This window comes from Microtus pennsylvanicus, chromosome 5, assembly GCF_037038515.1.
Source record: "Microtus pennsylvanicus isolate mMicPen1 chromosome 5, mMicPen1.hap1, whole genome shotgun sequence".
Taxonomy (NCBI): domain Eukaryota; kingdom Metazoa; phylum Chordata; class Mammalia; order Rodentia; family Cricetidae; genus Microtus; species Microtus pennsylvanicus.
Genome location: NC_134583.1, coordinates 81,311,896 through 81,336,447, shown reverse-complemented (window position 1 = coordinate 81,336,447; position 24,552 = coordinate 81,311,896). Strand labels below are relative to the sequence as shown.

Sequence of the window (24,552 nt, the reverse complement as noted above, 5' to 3'; positions counted from 1 at the left end):
TATTTGCCTCAGGCTAATGTCTGTGAGGCTCCTGCTGCCTCAGTAGGAAATGCACAGACATTTAATCTGTGTGTCCTGCCTGTCAACTCACGAAGCCACCTCTGCCACTGGGGCAGGCCTCCTACTTGGCCTGGTCCAGGCATCCCTTGCACCCATAGCCTGGGCTGGGATGTCAGACTAGTCAGGTAAACCAGCAGGCAGGCATCTTCATTCTACAGGCCCCAGGCAGGGTCTCACTAGGTGGCTATGTAGACCAGGCTAGCTAGTCTTGAACTCACTGAGATCTGTTTGCTTCTGCTTCCTGAGTGCTGGGATTGTAGAAGTGTGCCACCACACCCAGCCTATGTGTTTCGGAGTCCCTGCTGTGAGTTCCCTGAGATGCGTGGAGCAAGTCGTTCAGGGGAAGCTCTTGCAAAGAACTGTACAAACCTCCACAGCTTTCAGCTCTTCCATGATCTCAGCAATCTTCGCAGGCAGGATTTTCCAGGCCTGAGATGGAAACACAAGTGAGATCTTGTGGTCTTGTGTATTTGCCCATACCCTTAGCCCCCTAAATCCCACGTGACGCACAGGGGACTGCCTCACAGCCAGGTGCTCCAAACCTCCCAGGATCTGCATGGCTGTTGCAAAGTTCCTCTGTTCATAGCAAGACTTTGCAATCAGCAGAAATTTGGACAGCAAGTTCACTTGCAGCTGAAACGAGAAAACAATGCTCGGTGTCTTTAAAGATGTACAGCTCAGCGGAATTCTGCACAGGCATGCACAAAACAGTAAGCTTGAGCCCCAGAACCAACATGACAAGACTGAACAAAAAAGATGAGCAACAGGAACAACCGAGACCCGCTGAAATAGCCCGTTCTCAAGCAACAGAGCCCCATGGCTTTGAATTATTTGTTCAAAAACAAAGTGGTATATAGATGTAGAGCCCTGAGTGTTGCCTGCAATTGGTTTGGGGTATCACGTGTAATAGCTTTGAGAAAGCACCCATGAGCTCCCAGGACATCATTTGAATGGATCAGACTTTTTCTCCCCAATGTTTTTGGTTTACCCCACTGTACTGTCTGGCCAATCTCCATGGTTCAACAATCTTCTGTAAGTTTATAGGTGTTAAGACTCAGTTTTTGGCCGGGCGGTGGTGGCGCACGCCTTTAATCCCAGCACTTGGGAGGCAGAGGCAGGTGGATCTCTGTGAGTTCGAGACCAGCCTGGTCTACAAGAGCTAGTTCCAGGACAGGCTCCAAAACCACAGAGAAACCCTGTCTCGAAAAACAAAAACAAAAACAAACAAACAAACAAAAAAAGACTCAGTCTTTGGAGTATCTTGGCACCCTAATAAGTAAATTCAGAACATCAATATGACATGTATTTTAAAATGGGATAAGCTCACTGGTCAAAAGGACATGGTACAGTCTTATTTCATGTCTCCCAGTGAGAGTTCCTGATCCATAGCTGAACACGGCTCCTTCTACAGCAGTGGCCAAGCTGTCACTGTGGTGCTTTGTATTTAGATGCTCAGAGGGCAGGATGTAGGTCCTCACGTCCCACCCTGCAGACCCAGAAGGATGCTTATGCACCAGGATGTATCACTCTGGCTTTTACCATTGGGTTCGGTGACTTCAGGCTGGGAGGGGCCCTGGGTGCCTGGGGATGGGGCATGCCCAGGGACACTGAGGTCTGTAACATGACTTCCATCATCTTTCTTCTGGTCCTGTACATCACAGTCACATGGGCTTTGTTGAGGACCTGACTTTTTTTTTTGTTTTTGTTTGTTTTTTGAGACAGGGTTTCTCTGTAGCTTTGGAGCCTGTCCTGGAACTCCCTTTGTAGACCAGGCTGGCCTCGAACTCACAGAGATCCGCCTGCCTCTGCCTCCCGAGTGCTGGGATTACAGGCGTGCGCCACCACCGCCCAGCCCTGACTTTTTTTTTAAAGCAATTTATTTCCTCTTATTTTATATACACTGGTGTTTTGCCTGCATGTATGTCTGTGTGGGGGTGTCAGATGTTGGAGCTACAGACAGTCATTAGATGTTATGTGGGTACTGGGAATTGAACCCAGGTCCTCTGGAAGAGCAGTCAGTGCTCTCAACTGCTGAGAGACTCTAGACAAGGTCTTTGTATGTAGCCCTGGTTGTACTGGAACTTGCTATATAGATCAGCCTAGACTTGAACTCATAGAGATCCACTTGCCTCTGTCTCCCAAGTGCTAGGATTAAAGGCATATGCCACCCTACCCAGCCCCTGACACATTTTAACGTCATACATGATACTCATGGCATCACAGATTACAGCAAACTAAGAAGCCCACACCCGCCGGGCGATGGTGGCTCACGCCTTTAATCCCAGCACTCGGGAGGCAGAGGCAGGCAGATCTCTGTGAGTTCGAGACCAGCCTGGTCTACAGAGCTAGTTCCAGGACAGGCTCCAAAGCCACAGAGAAACCCTGTCTCGAAAAACCAAAAAAGGGGCTGGAGAGATGGCTCATCAGTGGTTAAGAGCATTGCCTGCTCTTCCAAAGGTCCTGAGTTCAATTCCCGGCAACCACATGGTGTCTCACAACCATCTGTAATGAGGTCTGGTGCCCTCTTCTGGCCTGCAAACATACACACAGGCAGAATATTGTATACATAATAAATAAATAAATAAACATTAAAAAAAAAGAAGCCCACACCCTTTGCTCCCATGTTCTGGCAGAAGTGTGAATATTGAATTCGTGTAGCTAGTGTGGGTTTCATGCTGCGGGAGCCCTGATCACTGTGGTTCAGTTATCTTTGTGGGATTTGTGGTCCTGGTGGTGATGGGAGCCCACTGTGGTCTGAGGTCTCCATCCTTCTTGCTTCAGCGGGAATAAACTGCATTGCACAGACAGCCTTTGCATCCTGATGCTCAGTCAGATCTTCTGTTTGCTTGTGTGGGAAGGAACTCACTTGATCCTACCTTGCCCTGACTAGGAGAAGAAATTAGAGCCTTGTGTAACAGAGTGTTTACTGGGTGAAGGCGCAGACCCTAAGGATTGGGAGGACCCTGTCTTGAGAAGCTGAGGACAATGATCTTCCTGGGTGGGAACCTGGAGGGAAGTCCTGACCTGAGGCAGGTGATAGTCCCTTTGCTGGCTAGATTTATGTCAACTTGACACAAACTGTAGTCATCTGAGAGGAGGAACTTCGACTGAGAAAATGCCTTCATAAGATCAGGCTGTAGGCCAGCCTATAGATTATTTTCTTAATTAATGATTGATGGGGGAGAGTCCAGCCCGTTGTGGGTGCTGCCACCCCTGAGCTGGTGGTCCAGGGTTCTATAAGAAAGCAAGCTGATCAAGACATGGGGAGCAAGCCAGTAAGCAGCACCCTTCCATGGCCTCTGCATCAGCTCCTGCCTCTAGGTTCCTGGCCTATTTGAGTGCCTGTCTTGACTTCCTTCCATAACAAATAGTGATATAGAAGTATAAGCCAAATAAAGCTTTTCCTCCTCAACTTGCCTTTTGGTCATGGTGTTCCATCACAGCAATAGAAATCCAAACAAAGACAGCCTCTTTTAGGCTGCCAGGACATGTCTGTGAGCAGTCTGAATCATCCAGTCTAGCTCAAGGCCCATAGGACTTAAGGGAGAACCTGGGTTTGGGCCCACAAAAGCTGGATCTTGAGCAGATACTGAGCAAGTATTAGAATTCCACAAGCTTGGTGAGAGCCTGCAGTGTAGGGGTCTGTCAGCGAGGAATAGCGGCCAGCAGTTTAGCCAGGAAGATCACTGCCTCAGCGCAAGCAGGGCAGTTCAGGATGACAAGTTTTTCATGAACAGACTCAGATAAAGCTGGGACAAGATACCATGGTGATAGGGGTGTGTTGTGACTGGATGGGGGTGGGGTGAGGGAGTGTGTTTGAAAGAAACTGAGTGGGGGAATGGATACATGTGAAGAATTTTGCACGTGGGGAACTGTGTGTGAGAAGAACTTTGTGTTTGGGAGTCTGTGGGTATGGAGGAGTATTATGAAGACCGGTTGAGTGTAAGGGACCGTGGGGGACTATGACGGACTGGGTGTGAGGAACTGTGCGTGTGGACAACCGTGCATGAGGGAGTGTGAGGATTCTCTGTATGAGAGGCTATATTGTGTGTACGAAGCAGTTGGAGGATCATCCGCGTGAGAGACTATGTATTCAATGGCTAACCCTTGTTCACTCGACTGGACTGGGGCTCTAGTCTAATGAATGGTTTATTCCACTGATAGTTTCCACATCCGAATGGACTCTGACAGAGCTGTGGAAAGATGGCATAGCTGAAGAAGTGGGTCCTAAAGGGCGCGCCTTGCTCTGGCCCCTTCCTGTCTCGGCTCTATGTCTTGTCCGCCATGATGCGAGCAACTCCGTCATGCCACCCCTACCGCGATAGACTGAAAACTCTGGAGCTCTATGTTAAACAAATCGCTGCTCCTCCTCACTTAAGTCAGACATTATTTTGCGGTTACAAGAAAGCTGACAGCTTTGTAAAGGGCAGTGTGCAAGCTAGTGTGAGTGTGCAAGGGACTGCGTCCATGAAGGACTGTGTGTGCTGCAGGTGACTGATTGCAAAGGGCTAGATAGGTGAACTGTGGGTGTGAGGGGCCGTGAGAGAGAGAGAGACTGTGAGGGATGTGTCGATGCGTCGGTTTCTTTCTCCCATCCTGCCCCGCCATGTGTGACTGTGTCTTGTGAGGGACTGTGTACGAAGGATTGTGTGTACAAAGAACGGATGAGTGATTGTGTGTATATAAGAGACTGTGTACAGTCTCCTGCCGAGTATCCTGCTGAAGGTCTCACACAGCCTGCTTTCTGGGTGATCCACAGGTTTGGGTCATCCCCAGCAGAGAGAGGAGATAGTCTCAAACTGGGCTGTGACCACCGTGCACTCAGGAGCTCATGGCGTGGGATGTTTCTGCTGACATTAGTAAACACCTCACTCTTGCCCTTTGCCTTGAGTTGACTGTGGCGCTGAGACACAAAATGTGGATTCCCTGCACCCGGAGAAGGGACTGGCTGTGGTCTCGCAGGAGCACGGCCATGCAGAACCCACCCCACAGGTCATTCTGACCCCAGAGCCATGGAGGTGTCTACCTTGGAGGTATGACTGGTCACAATTTCAGCAGCCACCCAGGTGCTGACGTCATCAGCGTTTCTTAAAAGCTGTAGCAGATACTTGTCCTGGACGTAGTTGGGGAGGAACAGACTGCAGGCTTTGGCGGACAGAGACTCAGAAGAGCTGGCTCTGGAGGAAAAACATGGTGCTTGTCAATTGGGGGTGTGAGAATGTGTCTTGCCAAACCCTGGGGGTGTGGGGTCTCTGTGCAGAGTGGGAGGGAGGCAAGGTACCCTTCCCTCAGGATGAGAACCAAGTGTCTCCCTTCAGCCAGGACCTTGGGGGAGTCCCCTTCCCCCAGACCCTCTCACCTTCCAAACCAAGGACTCCCAGGGCCACCCTGAGGAGTGAATACTCACTTGGGAATGGCTGCATTTTTGTCCATGACACCCAAGGCCCGTGAATTTAGGAAGTGGACAGGGTGGCACTTTTGAAACAATTCCTGTTGGGGACATGGAGCAGATGGTTAGCCCGCTGCTCCCAAGGGCCTGATGGTCAAGGCAGTGTCTCAAAGAGGGCTTCAGTACTTTGAAGCCATTTGTGCAACCAGAAATCAACCTGCCAAACATGTCATGGCTCGGCTGGAAGAGTTTCCTGTGTGCAGGTCTGATGATAGTGACAAGGATCACTTGGCACTGTCACCTGCCTCATGACATTGGGTTACAGGATGGTGAAGACCTGGGTATGCCTATGCCTAGGTTCTGGGCTGAGGGCAAGGACAGAGGCAGTAGCTGATCAGTGCCCAGGCTGGGCCAGGACCTAAGGAACTGTATTGGCAGGGGGATGCCCAGTGCCCTGTGTAGCTAGAGAGGAGAGTCCCGCTGGGCACAGTCTTCTTTCTTTAAAGACAGAACTTGTGCGCCCAGCAACCAGATCCCTCTACTGACCCTCCAGCGGTTCCCCTACAAAGTGTGCGTTGTGGCTTCATCAACACCAGAGCATCCCTGGGCCCCCTGACACCAGCAGCTGACCCGAATGTGGAGGTCTGTGTCCCCTTCGTGGTGGTGCTAGCTCCCACACACCTGCTGCAGTAGTGTCAGCTGGGTGAAGAGCTGGTTGGTGCTGTACTCCGTCAAGAAATAAGGCCCCTTTTCACTGGCTTTGGCATAGGGGCCATACAAGTCTTCGAAGAAGCAGGGCTTGGGCAGGGCTGATGCAATGGTGTACTGGCGTTCCTTATGGTGAGGCAGCACCAACCCGTTGGCCCGGGGCAGCCTCCAGGAGAAGCTCTGCAAGTAAGACAGATGCCCCCCTCCAGGTTGAGTGGGCCAGGCTAGGCTAGGATGGGGCAGAGTGGGGGTAGGCTGGCCCAACCTAGAACTCTTCAGACTGGCTCAAGTCGAGCCAGAGAATAAATCCCTTCCATGTAGGCACGTTGGTAGGATTCCCGTCCTGGTCACTTGAACAGACCACCTATGCACATTGCTTAGATTTGGAGCTATCTCCATGTACTGGTGGGAAGACCATTCATTGACCCCCGTGGATCCTTCCACTCAGTCTGCTGCCCTGGGAATCAGGAAGGTGAGTTCAGGGAGTCACAGTAGGACCCTGGCTAGGATAGAATGAACCTTGCTAATCCACGGCTTTCCTTCCACAGGACAGGAAGTGCAGGACCAGCAGGGAAGTGCCTGGGTTATGCATAAGCAGCACTTATGTGTATGTGTACATGTCTATATGTGCACTTGCATATGGGCATGCGTGCATGCATGTCTTGTTTCTGCATGTGTATATATGCACACGTCATGCCTTCCAGCATGCACTCCTGGCTAGAGAAACCATCCCCAGGAAAGATTCCCCACCTTCCGGGAGATGCCATCCTCTGAGAACCTCTTGCAGAGGGCATTAAAAGGTCTGGTGTCCTCCTCTGCCTCCTTAGGATCCTCTAGGTCTGCACCTCGCGAGGTACTGTCAGCCCGCCGCTCGGTGCCCACCTCCAAGAGGCCCAGCAGGTGCTTGGCAGTGCCATCTAGGGGCAGGATCTAGGCAGAGGCACAGGGTGTCACTGTTGTTCCTGGGACGAGGCAGTGAGTGCTTTTCTCTGCCAGAGCCCAGAAGTCGCTGACTGGGCTGGCCAGTGCAGCAGTCACCTTGGAAGAAATGAAGTCCTCAAGCTGTCCTAGAAGCCCCGCGTTCCTTATGAAGTCCACGGTGTAGCAGTCTTCCACCCAGGCCTGCAGGACGCAGAGGCTCCGCCTGTAGATCTTGGTGAAGGTAGAGGTAGGATCCTGGTGAGCCCTGGAGGCAGATGGTAAGGCTCAGCAGAGGCCCCCAACTGGGCACGTTCAGGGTAAGGAATTCTTCAGGGAGAGCCCAAGTGATGACAGGCCAGGTGAGGGTTGAGGACAGATCACTCCCTTCATGTTCACCACCCACCTGGTCACGAATCTGGTGCCCTTTCCCCAATCTGCTGGCCTAGGTGCCCTGTGGAAGGAAGCTACGGTCCACAGGCCTCTTTCCACTTGGACTATCCTTGCTAGGCTGGTGAGCTTGGCTCCCTCTTGTCTTTTTGCTTGGGCCTCGGCTACCCCCTGCTTTCTTTTGGAAGCAGTCAGGCCCCTGCCAGTGTTCTTCCCCACCCTAGCACGTAGACTCCAGCTGCCAACTCCAGCAGGGTTCCTTTACCCATGATCCCTCAGTTCCTCCATCTTGCCCTGACCTTTCCCAGGGACACTTCATCTGTAGCCTCATCCCTGTCCTACCCGTTAGCCAGGAGCACATGTGGTACCTGGATAGGGTGCTGCTGATGCGGTCGAGGAGGAAGTGCAGGAAGTCATGCGGTGTGCAGAAGTACCGGAAAGTGTAGAGAAACTGCTGGACGTAGCCCTCAAGGAAAGCGTCACTGAGGGTAGAATGTGACATTGGTTCTTGAGCCTACGCCAGCCGGGACCCTCCCTCCAACCTTGCCCCGCAGTGAGTGAGTGTCCTGGAGTGAGTGTGTGTGTCTATGTGTTCTAAGTGTATATGTGAATACGTGTGCAGCCTCTCAGGGTGTGTGTGTGTGTGTGTGTGTGTGTGTGTGTGTGTGTGTGAAAGAGAGATCTGTGTGGAGGAGAGCAATGAAAGTATGAGAGTATGTGTGAGTTTCTCACATATATATGTATTGTGTGATGTCTGTGAAAGCTATGTGTGGTGTGAACAGAGTTTTGTGTAATCTTGTGTGTGAGCATATATGAGCTGTGTTTGTGAGTATATGTAGGGAAAGGTGGTGAGGTTTTTTTTAAAGATGTATTTATTATGTATATAGCATTCTGCATGCATGTATGCCTGCACACCAGAAGAGGGCACCAGATTTCATCACAGATGGTTGTGAGCCACCATGTGGTTGCTGGGAATTAAACTCAGGACCTCTGGAAGAGCAGCCAGTGCTCTTAACCTCTGGGCCATCTCTCCAGCCCCCGAGGTAGTTAGTAAGTTCTATGTGTGAGCAGCACACACAGTAGTTTGTTGAAAGACTCCTTGGGGGAGCAAAAGAGAGTCAGTGACACAGTTTCAAACCCATGCCTTTCGTGAGGCTTGGTGAGGCCCTCCTCATTGCCAGACTATCACCGTGGCTCTCAGTGCCTGCAGTTCCGTGTCCTGTGTACTGAGGGCTGGGATGACAGGCAGGTGTGCGTGCTCAGTGAGGTGTACAGGAGGAGCTGCTGTGTGAGGTAAGTGACCCTGTGTGCTCCCAGGGACAGCCCTCCTTAGTACAGTATGTGTATCCCAGTTGAGGGGGATCTGGGGTTTGTCGCATCTCATTGGACATCTCTACCCAGAGCAGTGGTTTCTAGAAAGTCTCAGGCAAGGGCCGTTAATAGGAGCTCTAAATGTGACCCTTCAACAATCTCGGCAATGTGATGGCTGGCAATTATAAAGTTGAGGGTCTTGTGCTGGAGTTCCAGGGTGGAAGACACTGTCTCCAAGGTCAAGGATGCTTAGTCACTGGTCTGTCTCTCTGAGTTTTCTTTCTTTCTTTCTTTCTTTCTTTCTTTCTTTCTTTCTTTCTTTCTTTCTTTTTTTTTTTGGTTTTTCGAGACAGGGTTTCTCTGTGGTTTTGGAGCCTATCCTGGAACTAGCTCTTGTAGACCAGGCTGGTCTCGAACTCACAGAGATCCGCCTGCCTCTGCCTCCCGAGTGCTGGGATTAAAGGCGTGCGCCACCACCGCCTGGCCTGAGTTTTCTTAAACATGAGGTTTCTGATAGCCATATTTCAAGCCAGGGACTAAGCAGTCCCCTACCCAGCCTGTCTTGTAGAGGCAGTGCCCATGGAGTACTCAGAGCTGAGAAAACCCCTTGTGAATGTTTACTTCAATGGGGAGGCTCTGCCTTCCTCTGCTCTCTGCTCAAACATACACCACAGACTATAAGCATCCATGACCCAAACTACACAGTACTGCCACCCACCACATATTCCCTCACATGTGTTCACATCCACCAGAAAACACCTCCACCCACTCTAAAGGGAGGCTCTTTAAACAGGACGTTCTAAAGGGAGACTCACTGTGAGCAAGTCAACTCAGAAGTCTCAGGAAGTCCCTGAAGTTTACCAATACACCACAGCCTCCCCTTCTCTAAGTTATAGAGTAGTCAGGACTGCTGAGGAGACCCATACCGGCTGAGCTGCCTGGGAGAGGCTGAGACTACCTGTGTGGAAGAGACAGTCTCTGACCAACTGTGCTACCTGAGGAGAGGAGACTGTGACCCACTGATTTGCCCACAAGTTGTGCAGTGAGCTCAAAGGTTCTAGCTTTCGTGAGCAGTCACTCATGCTGGGGTGGGCCTTCAGTGATATCGCTGGCTTGAGTTATCCCTCACCCATATTCCTATATGTAACTTCAATAAACTCATTGGTTTACTAAGAAAGACTTTGATGACATCGTTACTTTTGTCTGTCATTGGTTCTCCCATCTGGGGTGAGTAAATATTTATTCATGTCACCCCAGGAGTAATGTCACACACCACCAGCATACACACCGACACAGGTATCAGATATACCACATTACACAGTACCCCCACTACACACCAGGCCTCATTTTTACATGTGCATCATGCGCACACACTCACACATTACACACACCATATAATAGTGACAACATACTACGTATATGTATACTTAAACACATGACATGCATACAGTAATGCATTAAACTCACACACACAAAATTATGTATACTATATAATATCCCACAGCACACTACATGCCTGTACATCACATATGCAGTACACGTCATACTACATTATACCTCAAAACACCATACATGTGCATGTCTACTAAACATGCACACATCAAGTGTATCCCAGAAGGCCTGGGCTTCTGTAAAGCAAGTTTGTTTCCTAATTGTTTTCTCAATGCTACCTGCCAATCAGATCTGAAGTTGATAGCCTCTTGCTCAAAGAGGACTCTAAAAGTGTGTCAGGACTATGGAGGTGACAATGGCCTTTCTGGCTCCAGACCTACACACAGGACCAGCCATCAAGGCGAGGAAAATTTTATTCAGGGAGCTTGAATTATCTAGAAACAAGGCAAGACTGGAGCTCTATGGGGCAGAGGAAGGCAGGGTGAATGGAAGGAGGGAGGGAGGAAGGAAGGGATGAGAGTCCAGTCCCAAGTCCCATGAATGGCCCTGCGACCCTGGGCACCAGTGCATAGATGTGAGGACTCTACCTAACTTGGGGGCAGGCACTGCAACATTTATCTCTCAAGCTGCCACCAAAGCCGTGTGCATGCTCAGAGAGACAGAAGATAAAACTACCACAGCTAGAGCTCTATGCCCGCTATGGCATATTTTGATTAGTGATTTGGATCCAGACGATACCTTGGAGGCCCTTGCAGATGATCGTGTTTGAGTTTTTGGTTTTTTCACATGTTAACCTGAAGCCTGCCCTAGGCTCTCCCACAGTGCTGCTCCCACACTGACCCAGTATCAGGGCCAGAGGAGGTCTTATGGGGACTTGGATAATCCTCAAAGTCTAAATAATTACACAACCCATACCAGACAGGGCTTTCCTTGCTTTTCTCTCCTTTGTTCTCAAAATGTGCCCCAGGGTCAGGAGGTCCTTCTGGGGCACCTGACACACCTGGAGTAGAGGTAGGCCATGAGTCCCAGGGGCGTGCCAGCCTGCAGGATGCGGGCCTTCTTCTGCCGGCCGCTGCACGGGTGCTTGTTGACGTTGTAGAAGATGAGGGAAGAGGATTCGTCCAGGGGGCTGAAATCTAATGTGTCACAGGGGGCCGCTGCGATGTTCACAATCACCGGCAGAGCACAGGGCTCCAGCCCCCAGCGCTCTGCATACATGACCTGTGGGGAAAGGAAGTGAATTATGGCTGACTACTAGATATGTGTCTATAGGTCACTTTGCTACCGACTTAGGGGTGTCAGGGCTTCTCAGTACTTTGAACCCAAGGCCTGTGTGTATGGCTAACATGTTTTGATACATAGAACGATGGAAGGAAACCCATCTGAGGGCCCATACTCATTCTCGGGGTGAGCAGGGCAGACGTCTGCTTGCCTGGAGGTACTTTTTCACCAGGCCCAGGAACTGCACCTTCGACTTCATTTCTTCTAGCTGTCCTCGAAGTTTGGACAACATGGTCCTTACCTCAGAGCCTGAGGGCAGAGCAGAGTCAGCAGGTGGTTTCCAGGCGCCCCAACATACCTCCTTTGTAGCAGGTAGCTGGTGTACAGTGTTACCTTTGTTCCGTTTTTCCTTCTGTAAGAGTTTCTGGTAAAACTTGAGGGTCTTCCTGTAGTTTCTTTTCTCGATCATGAGCTGCTGCTCCAGCTCCTAAGAGGAAGCACAGCGCATGAAGCCAGAGCAACTGTGGGTTCAGGGACCACTTGTCTTCTACACAAGATGCAGACACAGAAGGCACAGTAGCCTGGTGAGTTGCCTGAGCGGCCACAGGAGAACAAGTGTGTCTTGGGGCTGCAGCCATTTGGTTGGCATAAGAAAGACAAATGAAATAATTGAGAGAACACCGTAGAAGCAGGCTCTGGGGGGCTGGAGAGACAAGGCTCAGCCATTAAAGGCTAGGCTCACAACCAAAACTAGGAGTGGGCTCCAGAGGTTCACCTTGAAGCCACTGCTTGACGGATGATCTCTCAAGGATGCCAGACCCCACCGGTACCCATGGGTTGACTGCCTAAAGGGGAGGCACAGTGAAGATCCCCATCATCCCCTAGGGATGATTCCTGAGACATGGTCCAGTCTTAGGATGTGTCTGTTTTTTGAGGTATCCTTCCCCTCACCCACCAGGCTGGTCCCACCTGGCTGCTTCTGGAGAGTTCTCTAGACTCTGACTCAGAAGGGCCAGAGTCAAGTCTCTCTGTGGCTTCCCTGCTCTTAAGGACCATCGGCTAAGACAGAGGCTTGTTCAGTAAGTAAAGGCAGGCCCCGTTGGTGTAGCCCCAAACCCCTCTAATGTCTCCAGCCTCCCGGGCTCATCCTGGCTCAGGGTAGACTACCTTCCTTCTCTGGTCACAGGGAGCCTCCTATCCAGGCCCTTTACTTTGTCAGGCTCCTGGGGACACAGATGACCTTATGGACAGTGGGCTTGGGTATGTGGTTGTCATGTCTCTGTATCTCATGGAAATGAGTTTCGGCTCTGATGTTTGCTCCCTGTTTGGACACACAGGCTATATAGTATGTTTCTGCCTATGGCCAGATCTGATTCCAAATTTATTATAAAATTTTAAAAAGCGTTGGTTCCTTGTGTGTGTGTGTGGGGGGGTGGCTTGAGAAATAATTTAAGCAGGAAGGCAACTGGGTTTAGTTGGGAAAAGGCTGATGAATATTGATCAGATATACATATAAGACAACAATCAGAAGAAAGCAGAGTAACAAGAAATTGTAGACAAAAAGAAGATAAAGATGAACTGAACCGCGGCACTCCCCTGGATGCCAAAAGCAAGGCCTAGAACCAGGCCAGGATGCTGGGGTGGCAGGGGCCGCCTGTGTGAAGTGTGGAGATGCCTGTAGTTCACAGATGCCATATATATAGCGTGCTCAAGCTACTGACACTCCCTCCTCCCAGCAACGGGTCTGCCTGTCCATGCTAGAGCTATCAAAGTTCTTTTGTATCCCATGCTGGCCAGACTCCTTTCTTCCTATTGGCTAGGTCTTTCCTGGTGCTGTCTGTCAGGGAAACCCTTGTTGGTCCACACTGACCCCAAGTCCAGCTTAAACTTGCTGCATGCATGCTGCTTCTGGTGTTTTCTCTCACCTAGGGTCAAGACCCCATATGGAAGAGATTCCTGCCCCTGCAGCCCATCTGCAGGAGGCTTAACCCAACACTTAATCACGCTCACAAAGACCAAGTGACCCCTCCCTGAGTAGTGTCATCTGGAAGCCACAGACTCAGCTAATAGGAAAGAAGTCATTCTCTGCTTTTAGCTGTGGGAACATGTGCCCACAGTATAGAACCTCTAACGCAGGCTACAGGGAGCCAGAACAGACACAGCCTGGATAGGGTGTTCTCCGAGTCTTGTCATTGGGCCTACGTGGCCCGGAAGCCTTGCCTGAGCAGAAGCCTCCTTGCCCGTGGTGCTCCTAAGGCCACAGATGCCCTCCCCACCAGCACTGGGTAGACGCCCCAGACTCACTGGACTCTGGGCTTCCAGTTCTGTGTGCCCATTGGCCTTCTGCCTCTCCAGGTCCTTCACGTAGTTGTAGACATCAGCTCCAAAGCAGTCAGCTTCGTAGAAGGCACTGGACCATCCAGGGCTGCAGTTCTGGAAATCAGCTGCACCTGGGGACACAGCTGGGCCACCGTCCTCTGATTTGGCCATCCGGGTCACCGTGTCTGAGGCATTGCTGGTTGGCTCCTGGCTCGGGCCTGGCTGCCCATCCACTTCGGCCTCTGGTTGTTGCTCTCGTGTGACTTTTATTGACCTCTGGGACCGAAATCCAACCTCAAAGTTTCCCTGAGAGAGCGTGTCGGAGTCTATATCTGATAGTGCTGTGGGCGAGCAGGGCCCCCCACTGCCCCAGGCTGTAGCTGGCTTCTCCTTGCCTTGAAAGAAAGATAACAGTCAGTGGGTCGCACCCTCACCACCACCCTCAGCTGTGGAGGAAACACAGACACCCTCATGAAGGACCTTAGCCACAGCTACTGTGCTAGGTGGAACTGAACGGGGGGTGGGGGACACAGCAGTGCTTGTGAAGGGGCAGGTTAGCCAGGCCCAGCTCCCTCAGGTACTCACCCTGCTGTCTCAAACCTCTCTGGGACCTGGACTTTCTCCTCTCCCAGAACTGAGCCCAAGCAGATATGTTCCCTCAGGTCCTATGTGCACTTTTAGAGTATTTAAAAATCAAACCTAGCTCACTTATACACACGTTTCATATACAAACCTGTCAGGGTACTTGGAACTCTGGCCACTCCAGAAGCTTCTCTCTGTGCTAGCAGCCTGCTGGCTCCTTGGCCATGCGGGAGCAGGTAGACTTCGTGCCCGAGACATGATCACCCTGCTCCTTGACTTACTTAACTAGGGATGAAGTCACCACGAGGGTCTTATCCTAGCCAGTAGACACACCCAGGTGATCACAGCCCTGCACTGGTCCCTAGGGACCCCCAGATGGTTGGTGGGCCTCTCTCCCTCAAACTGCTTATTGAGGTTTTTGTTTGTTTTTTTGAGATAAGGTCTCTTTATGTAGTCCTAACAGTCCTGGAGCTTGCTCTGTGGAGCAAGCAGGCCTCGAAGTCACAGAGATCATCCTGTCTCTGCCTCCTGAGTGCTGGGATTAAAGGTGTGCACCCCTTGGTCCAGCTCTTTGAGTTTGTAAGTTGACCTGGTTCTAGCTAGCAATCTAGAAGGCCAGCTCTGGTATTTAAGTGGTTTCTACTTTCAGAGGAGCTGTGGACAGCCAGTGTCAATGCTGGCTAAGGAAAGCATGGGAAACTGTCCCGTGACATTCCATGCCCTGAGATCCGGGCTGCTTGGCTGTCTCCCAGCACATGGCTGTCCTTGACAACAGAAGTCTTCCTGCAGCTGTCCAGGGGACCCCACTGAGTATAGTTCTTGCCTGTCCTCATGATGCAGGCTTGTCTCTTACCGAGTCCATGTAGTGAGGGCCTTTTGCTTGACAGTGAGCATCTGCTCGGCGAGTGTTCTGGCTGGGATCCAGGCTCCTCAGAAGTGCTGGGAATAAGAGCATCAGTCAGGCCCCCATTTGGATGAGTGTGCAGAGTGGCACCATGGAAACTCACCTGAGCATACTCTGGTAGGATGGGACCCTGTCCACTATGGAAAGTCACCTGAGCATACTCTGGTAGGATGGGGCCCTGTCATCTCCCTGGTGTCAGAACCCCCGGGCACTGGCTCCATAGTGCCCCACTTGGAAGAGGGTGGGTATAATCTCAGCTGTGAAAATGCTATAGGGTTGGGTGCATGGGGAAAGCATGTTTGCCTGTGACTATTCATTTGCTTGTTTGCTTATCTATATTTGTGAAACAGGGTCTCACTATGGCTTACCTGGAACTCAATACGTTGGCCCCTAACTATGGCAATGCTCTATCATCTGTCTTCCAAGTACTAGAATTAAAAATGTATACCACCATGCGTGGCTGCCTGGGGCAATTTCATTGTTTAAAAAGTAGAACTTGTGGTCACCAGTGTCTCCTTCCCTTCCCGCCACTGTCCCCAACCGTGAACACCAGCAACAATCACATGCAGCACCACAGAGTTGCCCTGGGGCAGCCAGAGTGGATGAGGGTGGCTGTAGGCACTGAGCCCACAGGGTTTGGTGGCTCCATCTGCCCAGAACAGGGATGGCTGGGCCCAGGTACTAACCTCTCAGAGGGTGAGGCTGGCCCGTTGACCACCCTGAAGAGGTTCTGCAGCAACTGCTCATCCCAGTACAGGTCACAGAACTTCTCAGATATGGCACCACAGAAAGTGGCAAAGGTGAGGTCTTTCAAGGCGTAAATATACTCCCCTGGTTTGCAAAGGATGGCTCAGGTTATATAGGGAGGCTTTCTGGTTCCCTTGCACTGGGTCACTGGGAGGCAGTCTCAGGGCTTTGGGATCAGAAGGGTACAGGCCCCAAGGCTCTCTTCCTTCATGATATAAACTGTAAGCTGCCCTTGTTTGTCCTGACTGACTCCAGCAGGACAGATGCATGGACCCCTGAGTCCCCTCTAAACTGATGTTCTTTGGACCACCTCCCTCCACCTCTCCCTTGTCTTGAGCTTACAGAGAGGCCCCTGTGGCTTCCATACCCATGATCAGTGCCTCTAGCCCGTTGTCCAGGTAACCATCGAAGGCGAATTCCTCCTGGATGAGGCGCATGGCTTCCTGCAGTGAAGGGCAGGCTGTCATCTTAGGGGGTGATGAGGTATCCACACTGGATGGACAGAGTTTGCGGTCTGCTGGCCGAGGCTTCTCAGGATGACCATCTGGGCCCCTAGGGCTGCCGGGACTCACTGCAGCCTTGCCCCTGGGTGGCTTAGATGGGTGTCGAGGGCCTTGGTTGGCTGAGGTGGACCCTGAGGGCAGAGTGGTTCCTAGTGAACCCTGACCATCTGACCTGTGCTCAAGGGGCAGGGAAGAGACAGGAGAGCTGGGTGTTCCTGATGTTCCTTTTTGTTGGCTGGCCAGAGAGGGGCCGTGTGGGCAGGAGCACTTCTTGGCTGAGCTGTGGGGCACTGAGTCACCAGCAGGGTCGGGTGGCAGCTGGTCAGACATCTTCAAGTCAGTGTCTTCCACCAGCTCCCGGGAGGCCTGCTTTCCTGGTCCCTCCCTTTCCAGCTGACCGCTTCCATCTTCGGGCTTCTCATTTGGCTCTGAAGACAAGGCAAACTGGTCTCTGTGGAGAGAGAAGAGACCTCAGGAGGGACCGCTTGTGCCTGGGATCACTGCTAGCAGGGGATGGGGACACTCACCTGGCAACACCCATGTCCTGAGCCAGGACTATGGGCTTAAAGTGAGTGGCCTCAGAGGTGAAGGCCGCTGGCAGCTCGCAGGCTTCTTTGCAGCAGTGGGGTAGACTAGGCACAGGCCCTGAGACAGCAACAAGCTTGGTATCACTGCTGACCTGCGGGAAGCCTGGGGACAGTAGGCAGTTGGGGCCAGAAGGAGCAGTGGGCCTTTGTGTGACCCTACATGTACAATCTCACAGCAGGGCACCTCATATGTCCATAGGCAGTTCTATGCCAAGCTTAGCCCTGGAGCCTAAGGGTGTGTGTGTGTGTGTGTGTGTGTGTGTGTGTGAGAGAGAGAGAGAGAGAGAGAGAGAGAGAGAGAGAGAGAGAGAGAGAACACCTGGGAAGAGCTATAGTGAGGAAACAGGGCCATAGCCAGGAGGCTGTGATGCTGCTATAAGGTGGGGGGGGGGTCTTTTATCCACTGGCTTATAAATGATGAAGACTGGGGAAGGAAGGTTGGGACTGACTGTGAAGAGCACCTGCAGGTGGCAGAGTCCTCAGTGAGGGAGGGTAAGGCTCAGGCCAAGGGCAGACAGCCGTTCTGACCTGGCCATCCCGCCTTATGGGTGAAATGTGTTGCAAGTGTCCACCCGGGGCAGGACTACGATGGAGGACAGGGGTCAGCTACGGCTAAGGGGTACAGGGGCCAATGAGCGGGAAGACTTGGGCAGGCCCACCTGGACTACTCTCAGGAGCAGGCTCCATGGCAGGTTTCAGTTCAACCACTGAGAAGGCATTTTGGAGACCGATGGTCTCTTCCTCTGGGTGAACCTGGGGTGGAAGGTCATAAATGGTCAGTTGGGGTCCACTGGGGCTGAGGAGGAGGTGTTGTACAGATGTGTGCTTTACAGTCACCAGACATAGCCTCCAGGCTAGTCCAAGGAGGTTTCTGTGGCATGGGGGAGCTGGCACAGGCAGAGTCGGAGCCATCGGGCTCCTTCAGTGAATCTGGGTAGCTTTCTAGGGAATGTGAAGATGGTGGAAAACCAACCCGCAAAGCCTGCCAGAGAGCCCAGTGTTCCTGCCCACTACCTGTAATCCTCAGTTTGGGACCCCTTCTGAGTCCCCCTCCCTGTTAGGGGATTACAGATTCCTATGTAAAGGTTGTGGGGGGACCAGAGAGGAGGCAGTCTTCCTGAAGAAGTGCATGCACTGTGCAGTGGTTGGCATCACATCTCGGCAGGGGCTGCTGGGAAGGCACCTGGATAGTCACTATCTCTTCCCTAGATTCCCCCTAAGTCTCCAAAGCAGCTAGAGACAAGCAAGGCCCTGTGGGAGCAAGCGACAGCATGGCGGAGTCCTTGTGAGTTTTGGGAAGCATTGTCTTGCCTTGCAGGTGGATGCCCGCAGGTGGGCCAGAATCTTGCTGCTGTCCATGCCTCGTTGAAGGAGGTAGCTGCTGCACACCTGAAATAAAGGCGACATCCCTGCAGGATAGCCCAGCAGGGCAGGCATTGGTTCTGTCACGCCTGCCCCATTTCTCCTGATACCATAGGGAACATTTGTGAGGGCAACCCTTGGCACTTTTCTGCATAATCCTAGTCCCGGGCAGCCTGGTGTCTAGATTTCCTGTCATAGTAAATAAAACTGAAGAGCTGGAGTCTCAGATAACAGGGGCTGGGGGGGGGGTGTGCCATGGGCTGCCTGGTTTTGGGGAGTTGAGAGGCAGACACTGGGAAGGAGGGTCACAGCAGGACTGGATCAGGACCATGTACAAGATGTGCCAATCCTTTGCATGCTGCCTACATGGGTGAGAAGCATTCTGAAGATAACTGGTTATCAGCTTCAGCATCACAGGCTGAGGCCATGAACTCCCCACTGTTCCCCAACCTAACCCCTGAGACTTTTGAGTAGGCCTGACCATAGTGTGTTACCTTGATGGCCTCGGCTGCAGATGGCCGTTCTGAAGCATGGCGTCTGGCCATATCCAGAAGGAGGGTCTTGAGCCTGCGCGGCAGGGCCAGTTTGTGGTCTCGGGGTACACTGAACTTGGCTGCTGTCCAGAGAACTGCAGCCACACAGTATACAGATGCCTGGATGGTGGGGAGACAGAGGAGGAGAAAGAGGTAGTAACAGTTTGAGCAGGGGAGATCACCAGGCCTGACGGCCCCCACTCCTGAGCACAATCCCTCAGATGGGTAGCCTGCTCAGTGCCAGCACTAGGTCCCCTCCCCCATTCTGTTTGGTTTTCAGACACTGCAAAAGACCCCAGTAGGGCTTGCCATCTCCTTCCTCGCGAGATCAAAAACTCAATAGTTTGAAAACCATTTTCTAATCTATCACCCAGAACCTGCGCAGCAGGAACTCCATGCCAATTAACAGTGTGCTGCCACATGCTTAAGAACTGGCTCTGAGTGGACAGCCCTCGGGCTCACAGAGCAGCCGCTGCCTCTCTGATGGAGGGGTGCACTGCACAGGGTTTAAGATGTTCTCTTTGTCCGGCCAATGGCTCATACCGAGTGCTCTCCTCAGTTTTTACTCAACTGCATCATCAATAGCAGCCTTTGGCAAATGCATGCTTCCTCACACGTGCCTGGGAGATTTTCTTTGATCTTTCTTCAAAAAAAAAGTGTTTTTTTTTTTTTGAGTCAGTGTTTGTGCAGCCCTGGCTGTCCTGGAACTTGCTCTGTAGACCAGGCTGGCCTTGAACTCGCAGAGATCTGCGTCCCCGGTGCTGGGATTAAAAGCGTGTGCCACCCCACCCCCTTCTTTGATCTGGATAAGTAACAGCAGAGTAAAGCCTAACAGTGGAGAGAGGCGTGCACCTTTAGTCCTGGCACTTTGGAGGCCGAAGCAGGTAGATTTCAGAGAGTTTGAAGCCAGCCTGGGCTACCCAACTTCAAAGTAATCAGCTAAACCCAAAACTCTGGGTAGAAGATTACTTTTTATTTTTTAGCCCTGATTTTATTACCATTTTTATCACTGCTGTGATCAACACCTGAGAAAAACAAGATAAAGGGACATTGTCCTTGTCTAACATCCTAGGTTTCCTCTGAAGTTTAGGTTTTAGCTCCAAGCATTAACCTGTTAGGGACACACCTTGGCCTTGCTTCTTTTGAAGTTTTCCCTTTGAGCCTCCAGGGCTCTTATAACTCCTGCACTCTCAGCAAAAACAAAACAAAACAACAAAAACACCACAGCACTCGTGGATGATGCCAGGCGGGCAGTCAGCTGGAGCAGTAGCCACTTGGACCGTGGCTGTAGGGGTGTCTGAGAGTCTGGAAGGCTGAGCTCAGTGAAAGGAGTACCAGGGAAACATTTTTCCAGGCTCATCTTTGCAAACAGGTCACCCTGAAACAACATTCCTATCTTTACTGGGGAGGTATTATAAAAGCCTTTACAATGGCCATTCCTGAGGTTCCCTCCAGGCATGTTCCCCATTGTCCCAGCTCAAAGTATTTGTCTTCTTAATGGTTGTAGTCTGTTCAGCAATCTCTTGCCTTGGCCCCAACTTTCCAGATGCTTCTATTAGGGGCAAACTGCAATTCCACTCTACCTTTTGATCCCAAGTCTCACTGTAAATTCTAGTGAAAATCAGTCTCAGCGAGAATCATGCCACAACCTAAACTATGTGGTATCTTGAAACTGCCTCCATAAATGTAATTAGTCCACTACTTTTGAATTTAGTCTCTTACCAAAGTGATTTTCCAGAATGAAACACAAGCGACTTCCAGTGCATTTCCCAGTAAGGTCTTCTTTTCACTTGAAATCATGTGTGCCCAGCCTTTTCTGGTGGCATTTTTATTAGCATTTTAAATTAACTTCCTTCCTCTCCCCTACCCCACCTTCCTTTTTTCTTTTCTTTTCTTTTTTAAAAAAACAAGAAACCAACTTTTTCCAGACAGGGTTTCTCTGAGTAGCCCTGGCTGTCCTGGAACTCGCTCTGTAGACCAAGCTAGCCTCTGCCTCCGGAATGTTGGGATTAAAGGTGCACACCACCTCTGTCCCACTACTGTATTGAACTTTTACCAGAAACCATAGTATTTATGCTTTTATTTTGCCCTTTGAGCTCTGCTTACAGCTTTCGAGGCTTCTCTAGTCTGCCTCATTCAGTGCTTCCAAATTCCCACAAACCAATTCCCAGGGCTTTAGAACCACTTTTCCAGGCAGTCAGAACAGTCAGCCCGATCTCTGGCACCAGGGCTGTTTACATTGCTTACTTTAAAATTTTTATGCGTACGGGTTTTGTTGGTTTTGCCTGTGCACTGTGAGAGTGCAATGCTCTCAGAGGCCAGCAGATGTCAGATCTCCTGGGACTAGGGTTATAGATGGTTGTGAGCTGCCATGTGGATGCTGGGAATTGAACACAGGTCTCTAGAAGAGCAGTCTGTGTGCTTAACCTGAGGCATCCCCCCAGCCTGCGCCAGTTTTTTGTTTTGCTTTTTGTTTTTTAAAATTACAATGATAAAATAAGTACTTGGTAAACACAACTTTGTTTTTATTTGTTTGTTTTTCGAGACAGGGTTTCTCTGTGTAGCTTTGGAGCCTGTCCTGGAACTAGCTCTTGTAGAGCAGGCTGGCCTTGAACTTACAGAGATCTGCCTGCCTCTGCCTCCTGAATGCTGGGATTAAAGGTGTGTGTCACCACTGCCCAACTTGAAATACATAATTTAAAGGAAGTGTTAGTCTGCCATGGAAGGGGGATAATGTGGGGCAAAACAGTCCTATTACAGTGGCCAGGAAAAAGTATGGGTGGGGCAGAGCGTGGTACAGCCCCAGGACGTGTCACCAGTGAGGACTTACTTCCCCCAGCTAGACTCCCCCCTGAAAGCTTCCAGGACCTCTTACAGCACCGCCTGGGGACAAGTTGTTTTAACACACCAGCCTGTGGGGGACAGTTCATATTCAAACCATAATAGTCTGGCTGATAAACAAAATAGTAGCTGAGCTACAATGTGTGCATTTGTAATTCCCCTGATCCAAATATTCTTACACGGCCAACCTCTAGCTTCCACGGATTCACCAATGCCCAACTGCCATATTCCAGACAGTCAGGGTACAGACAGCCCAAGAGCAAATCCACAGCCAACTGAAGCCACGTGACTGGAAAACTGCTAGTTCAGTGTTTACCGAAGTTTTCCTTAAATGAAGCTTTCTTTTGACATTTAAAATATTTATGTGTATGAGTGTTTTACCTGCATGTATGTATGTATACCACATGAATGTCTGATGCCTTCTGAGGCCAGAAGAGGGCACTGAATCCCCTCGAACTGGAGTCACGTGGTTGTGAGCTGCCATTCAAGTGCTGGTAATTAAACCTGGGTCCTTTGCAAGGCCGGCCAGCGCTCTTAACTGCTAAGCCATCTCTCTACCCTCCATAACTATGTTTGAATGTTTATCTTATATTCTGTGACCTTGCAGAACTCACTTCTAAGTTTTAGGATGGTTGTTTGTTTGTATGGTAGATTCTTTGGATTCTACATAAACAACCCCATCTATAGTCTTATTTCTTCAACTAAAGTTTTTATGCTTTTATTTTAGAATTGTGTGTGTGTGTGTGTGGCATTTGCCTACATAAGTGCAGTGCCTAAAGAAGTCACAAGAGGTCACCAGATGGAGTTACAGGAGCCACCTGCTGTGGCTGCTGGGAATAAATCTCTGGTCATCCGCAAGAGCAGTGTACACTCTGAACCTCTGAGCCACCACAGAATCCCTGGATTCAGGGGCTTGAACTTGGACTGTTAGGCTTGCTCAGCAAGTGCTTTACCTACAGAACCATCTTGCCAGCCCAGCGTTGCTGCTTAGAAGCACAGCACTGTGACTGCCTATGATCCATTTTTAGTTCTTTTTTTCCCTAACAGGCTCTTTGCTTTCTTTCTTTTTCTTTTTTTTTTCAAATAATCTCTTTTATTTTAGGTGTGAAGGTATCAGATCCCCTGGAACTGGAGTTACAGACAGTTATGAGCTGCCACGTGGGTGCTGGAACTGAACCCAGGTCCTCTGGAAGAGCAGCCAGTGCTCTTAACCACTGAACCATCTCACTCCAGTCACGGGAGAGAATTTTGACACAAATGTGCTTGCAGAAGATTCTAGGTGAAAGCTCATCCAGAAGGAACTCACTGCCATTTGAACTGTTTCCCCTATACATAGATAAACTGTTTCTCTTTTCTCTTTTGAGTTCAGCTTTCAGAGGTTTTACTATAACTTGGTGTTGGTTTCTTTAGGTTTATCCCCCTTTTCTTTCCCATTTCTTGAATGTATATTGCTATAATTGAATATTTTTTCATTCATCACTTGCTTACTCTTCTGCCTCACCCACCGTTTTCTTTCCTTCCAGAATTCTGATGACACGAATGTTCCATTTTCTAGGACAAGCTCCTCAGGCAGGTTCAACTTTTGGTCTCGTGTTTTTTTCTTGTCCAAACATCTATGGTTCTAACTCCCCCGCAGCTGCCGTGGGTGGATCCTCAGCATCAGCAGCCAAGGCCAGTGTACCTCCAAGCTCTCGGTCTCAGCTGGCCCATGGGCCCCGTGTGCATTGCATAAGCAGCAGGCACCGGCAGGGCGTCTGAAGTCACCTTGCTTTTTCCTGGCCCTCTGGCTAGGAAGCCTGGCCTCGGGGAGGCTCTGTTTGCCTCTGCGGAGTTTCCCAGGGGCCATTTCTCTAGCAGCGGCTCCAGCACGTGAGCATGAAAAGCCACTGGGCTTGCTCTGCCCTCTTTGGTGTCACCCTGATCCCTCCCTACTTCCGCCCACAACGTTTCTGCCTTGCCCCTCAAGGCCCCGCCCTCTACATTGTCCCTCCCTCTCCCCTCAAGCAACCTGGCCCCTGCCCTGCCCAGTACCAGGTGAGCCTAAGCCAGGTTCAGCTAGCCTGGTCCCCAGGGTGGTGGTTTGCACCAAGTTCTGAGTGTAATTTAGCTAATTTCTTTAAAAAAATGTTTGTAAAAAGCCTATTAGCCTGTTAATGGTGGCGGAGTCTAGGCCCGCGGGATAGGCGTGTCTCCCGCCCAAGGTTCCAAGGCATAGCATTAACTTTCGGAGGACTGCTGTGAACGTCGCCCCAGCAGCCCCACATGCAAGTTGGGTGGGTTGTCGCGTTTGACTGTGCTCTCATCATCAGGCACCGAGACCGACTGGGCAGAGGGCGTGGATGGCGCGAGAGGTGATGCGCTTACCTTCTCCGTCACCAGTTTCTCTTCAGACACCTCTGGAGCCAGGAAGAGTGAGTTGTAGGAACCTAGAAGTGCAACCACAGTTTGGTTTTTCTTCCCACTTTAGCAGACAGCTCTGGTCCTCCACCCCCGACTCCCACTCCCCCGAGAGTGGCCCGTGTGTACCATTGGCAGGGGGTGGTCCGAAGAGCACTGTTCCGTCCTCAGTCACCAACACGTTGTCCAGGCACAGGTGAGCTGCAACAGAGCAGATTAAGGATGCAGCTGCATGTGGGCAGCTCCCTCACCAGCATCAGGGGCCTCCAGGACACAGAGAGAGCCCAGAGAGACCTGTCAAGATTTGACAGGTACCGGAGGGCCTTTCATCCTAACAGGCTAGAGTTTCCTGGGAACACTATTGGGGCATATCACCCTCATCATTAAG

General features: G+C 50.9%; 1 protein-coding gene across 1 annotated transcript in view; it reads right to left on the bottom strand.

Annotated features, from left to right (window-relative positions):
• The window catches only part of Kndc1 (kinase non-catalytic C-lobe domain containing 1), a 47,713-nt gene that overhangs the window by 3,704 nt on the left and 19,457 nt on the right, over positions 1-24,552 (bottom strand). Inside the window, exons 8-28 of the mRNA XM_075972670.1 lie at positions 24,294-24,365; positions 24,132-24,193; positions 18,888-19,046; positions 18,343-18,420; positions 17,691-17,784; positions 16,972-17,089; positions 16,309-16,895; positions 15,881-16,025; positions 15,144-15,229; positions 13,694-14,103; positions 11,783-11,876; positions 11,601-11,698; positions 11,169-11,389; positions 7,834-7,947; positions 7,196-7,343; positions 6,908-7,087; positions 6,131-6,337; positions 5,468-5,550; positions 5,087-5,237; positions 571-693; positions 430-489 (exon numbers count right to left, since the gene is read on the bottom strand). Coding sequence (XP_075828785.1) covers positions 430-489; positions 571-693; positions 5,087-5,237; positions 5,468-5,550; positions 6,131-6,337; positions 6,908-7,087; positions 7,196-7,343; positions 7,834-7,947; positions 11,169-11,389; positions 11,601-11,698; positions 11,783-11,876; positions 13,694-14,103; positions 15,144-15,229; positions 15,881-16,025; positions 16,309-16,895; positions 16,972-17,089; positions 17,691-17,784; positions 18,343-18,420; positions 18,888-19,046; positions 24,132-24,193; positions 24,294-24,365 — 3,290 coding nt within the window. The remainder of the gene's footprint in view (positions 1-429; positions 490-570; positions 694-5,086; positions 5,238-5,467; positions 5,551-6,130; positions 6,338-6,907; positions 7,088-7,195; positions 7,344-7,833; positions 7,948-11,168; positions 11,390-11,600; positions 11,699-11,782; positions 11,877-13,693; positions 14,104-15,143; positions 15,230-15,880; positions 16,026-16,308; positions 16,896-16,971; positions 17,090-17,690; positions 17,785-18,342; positions 18,421-18,887; positions 19,047-24,131; positions 24,194-24,293; positions 24,366-24,552) is intronic.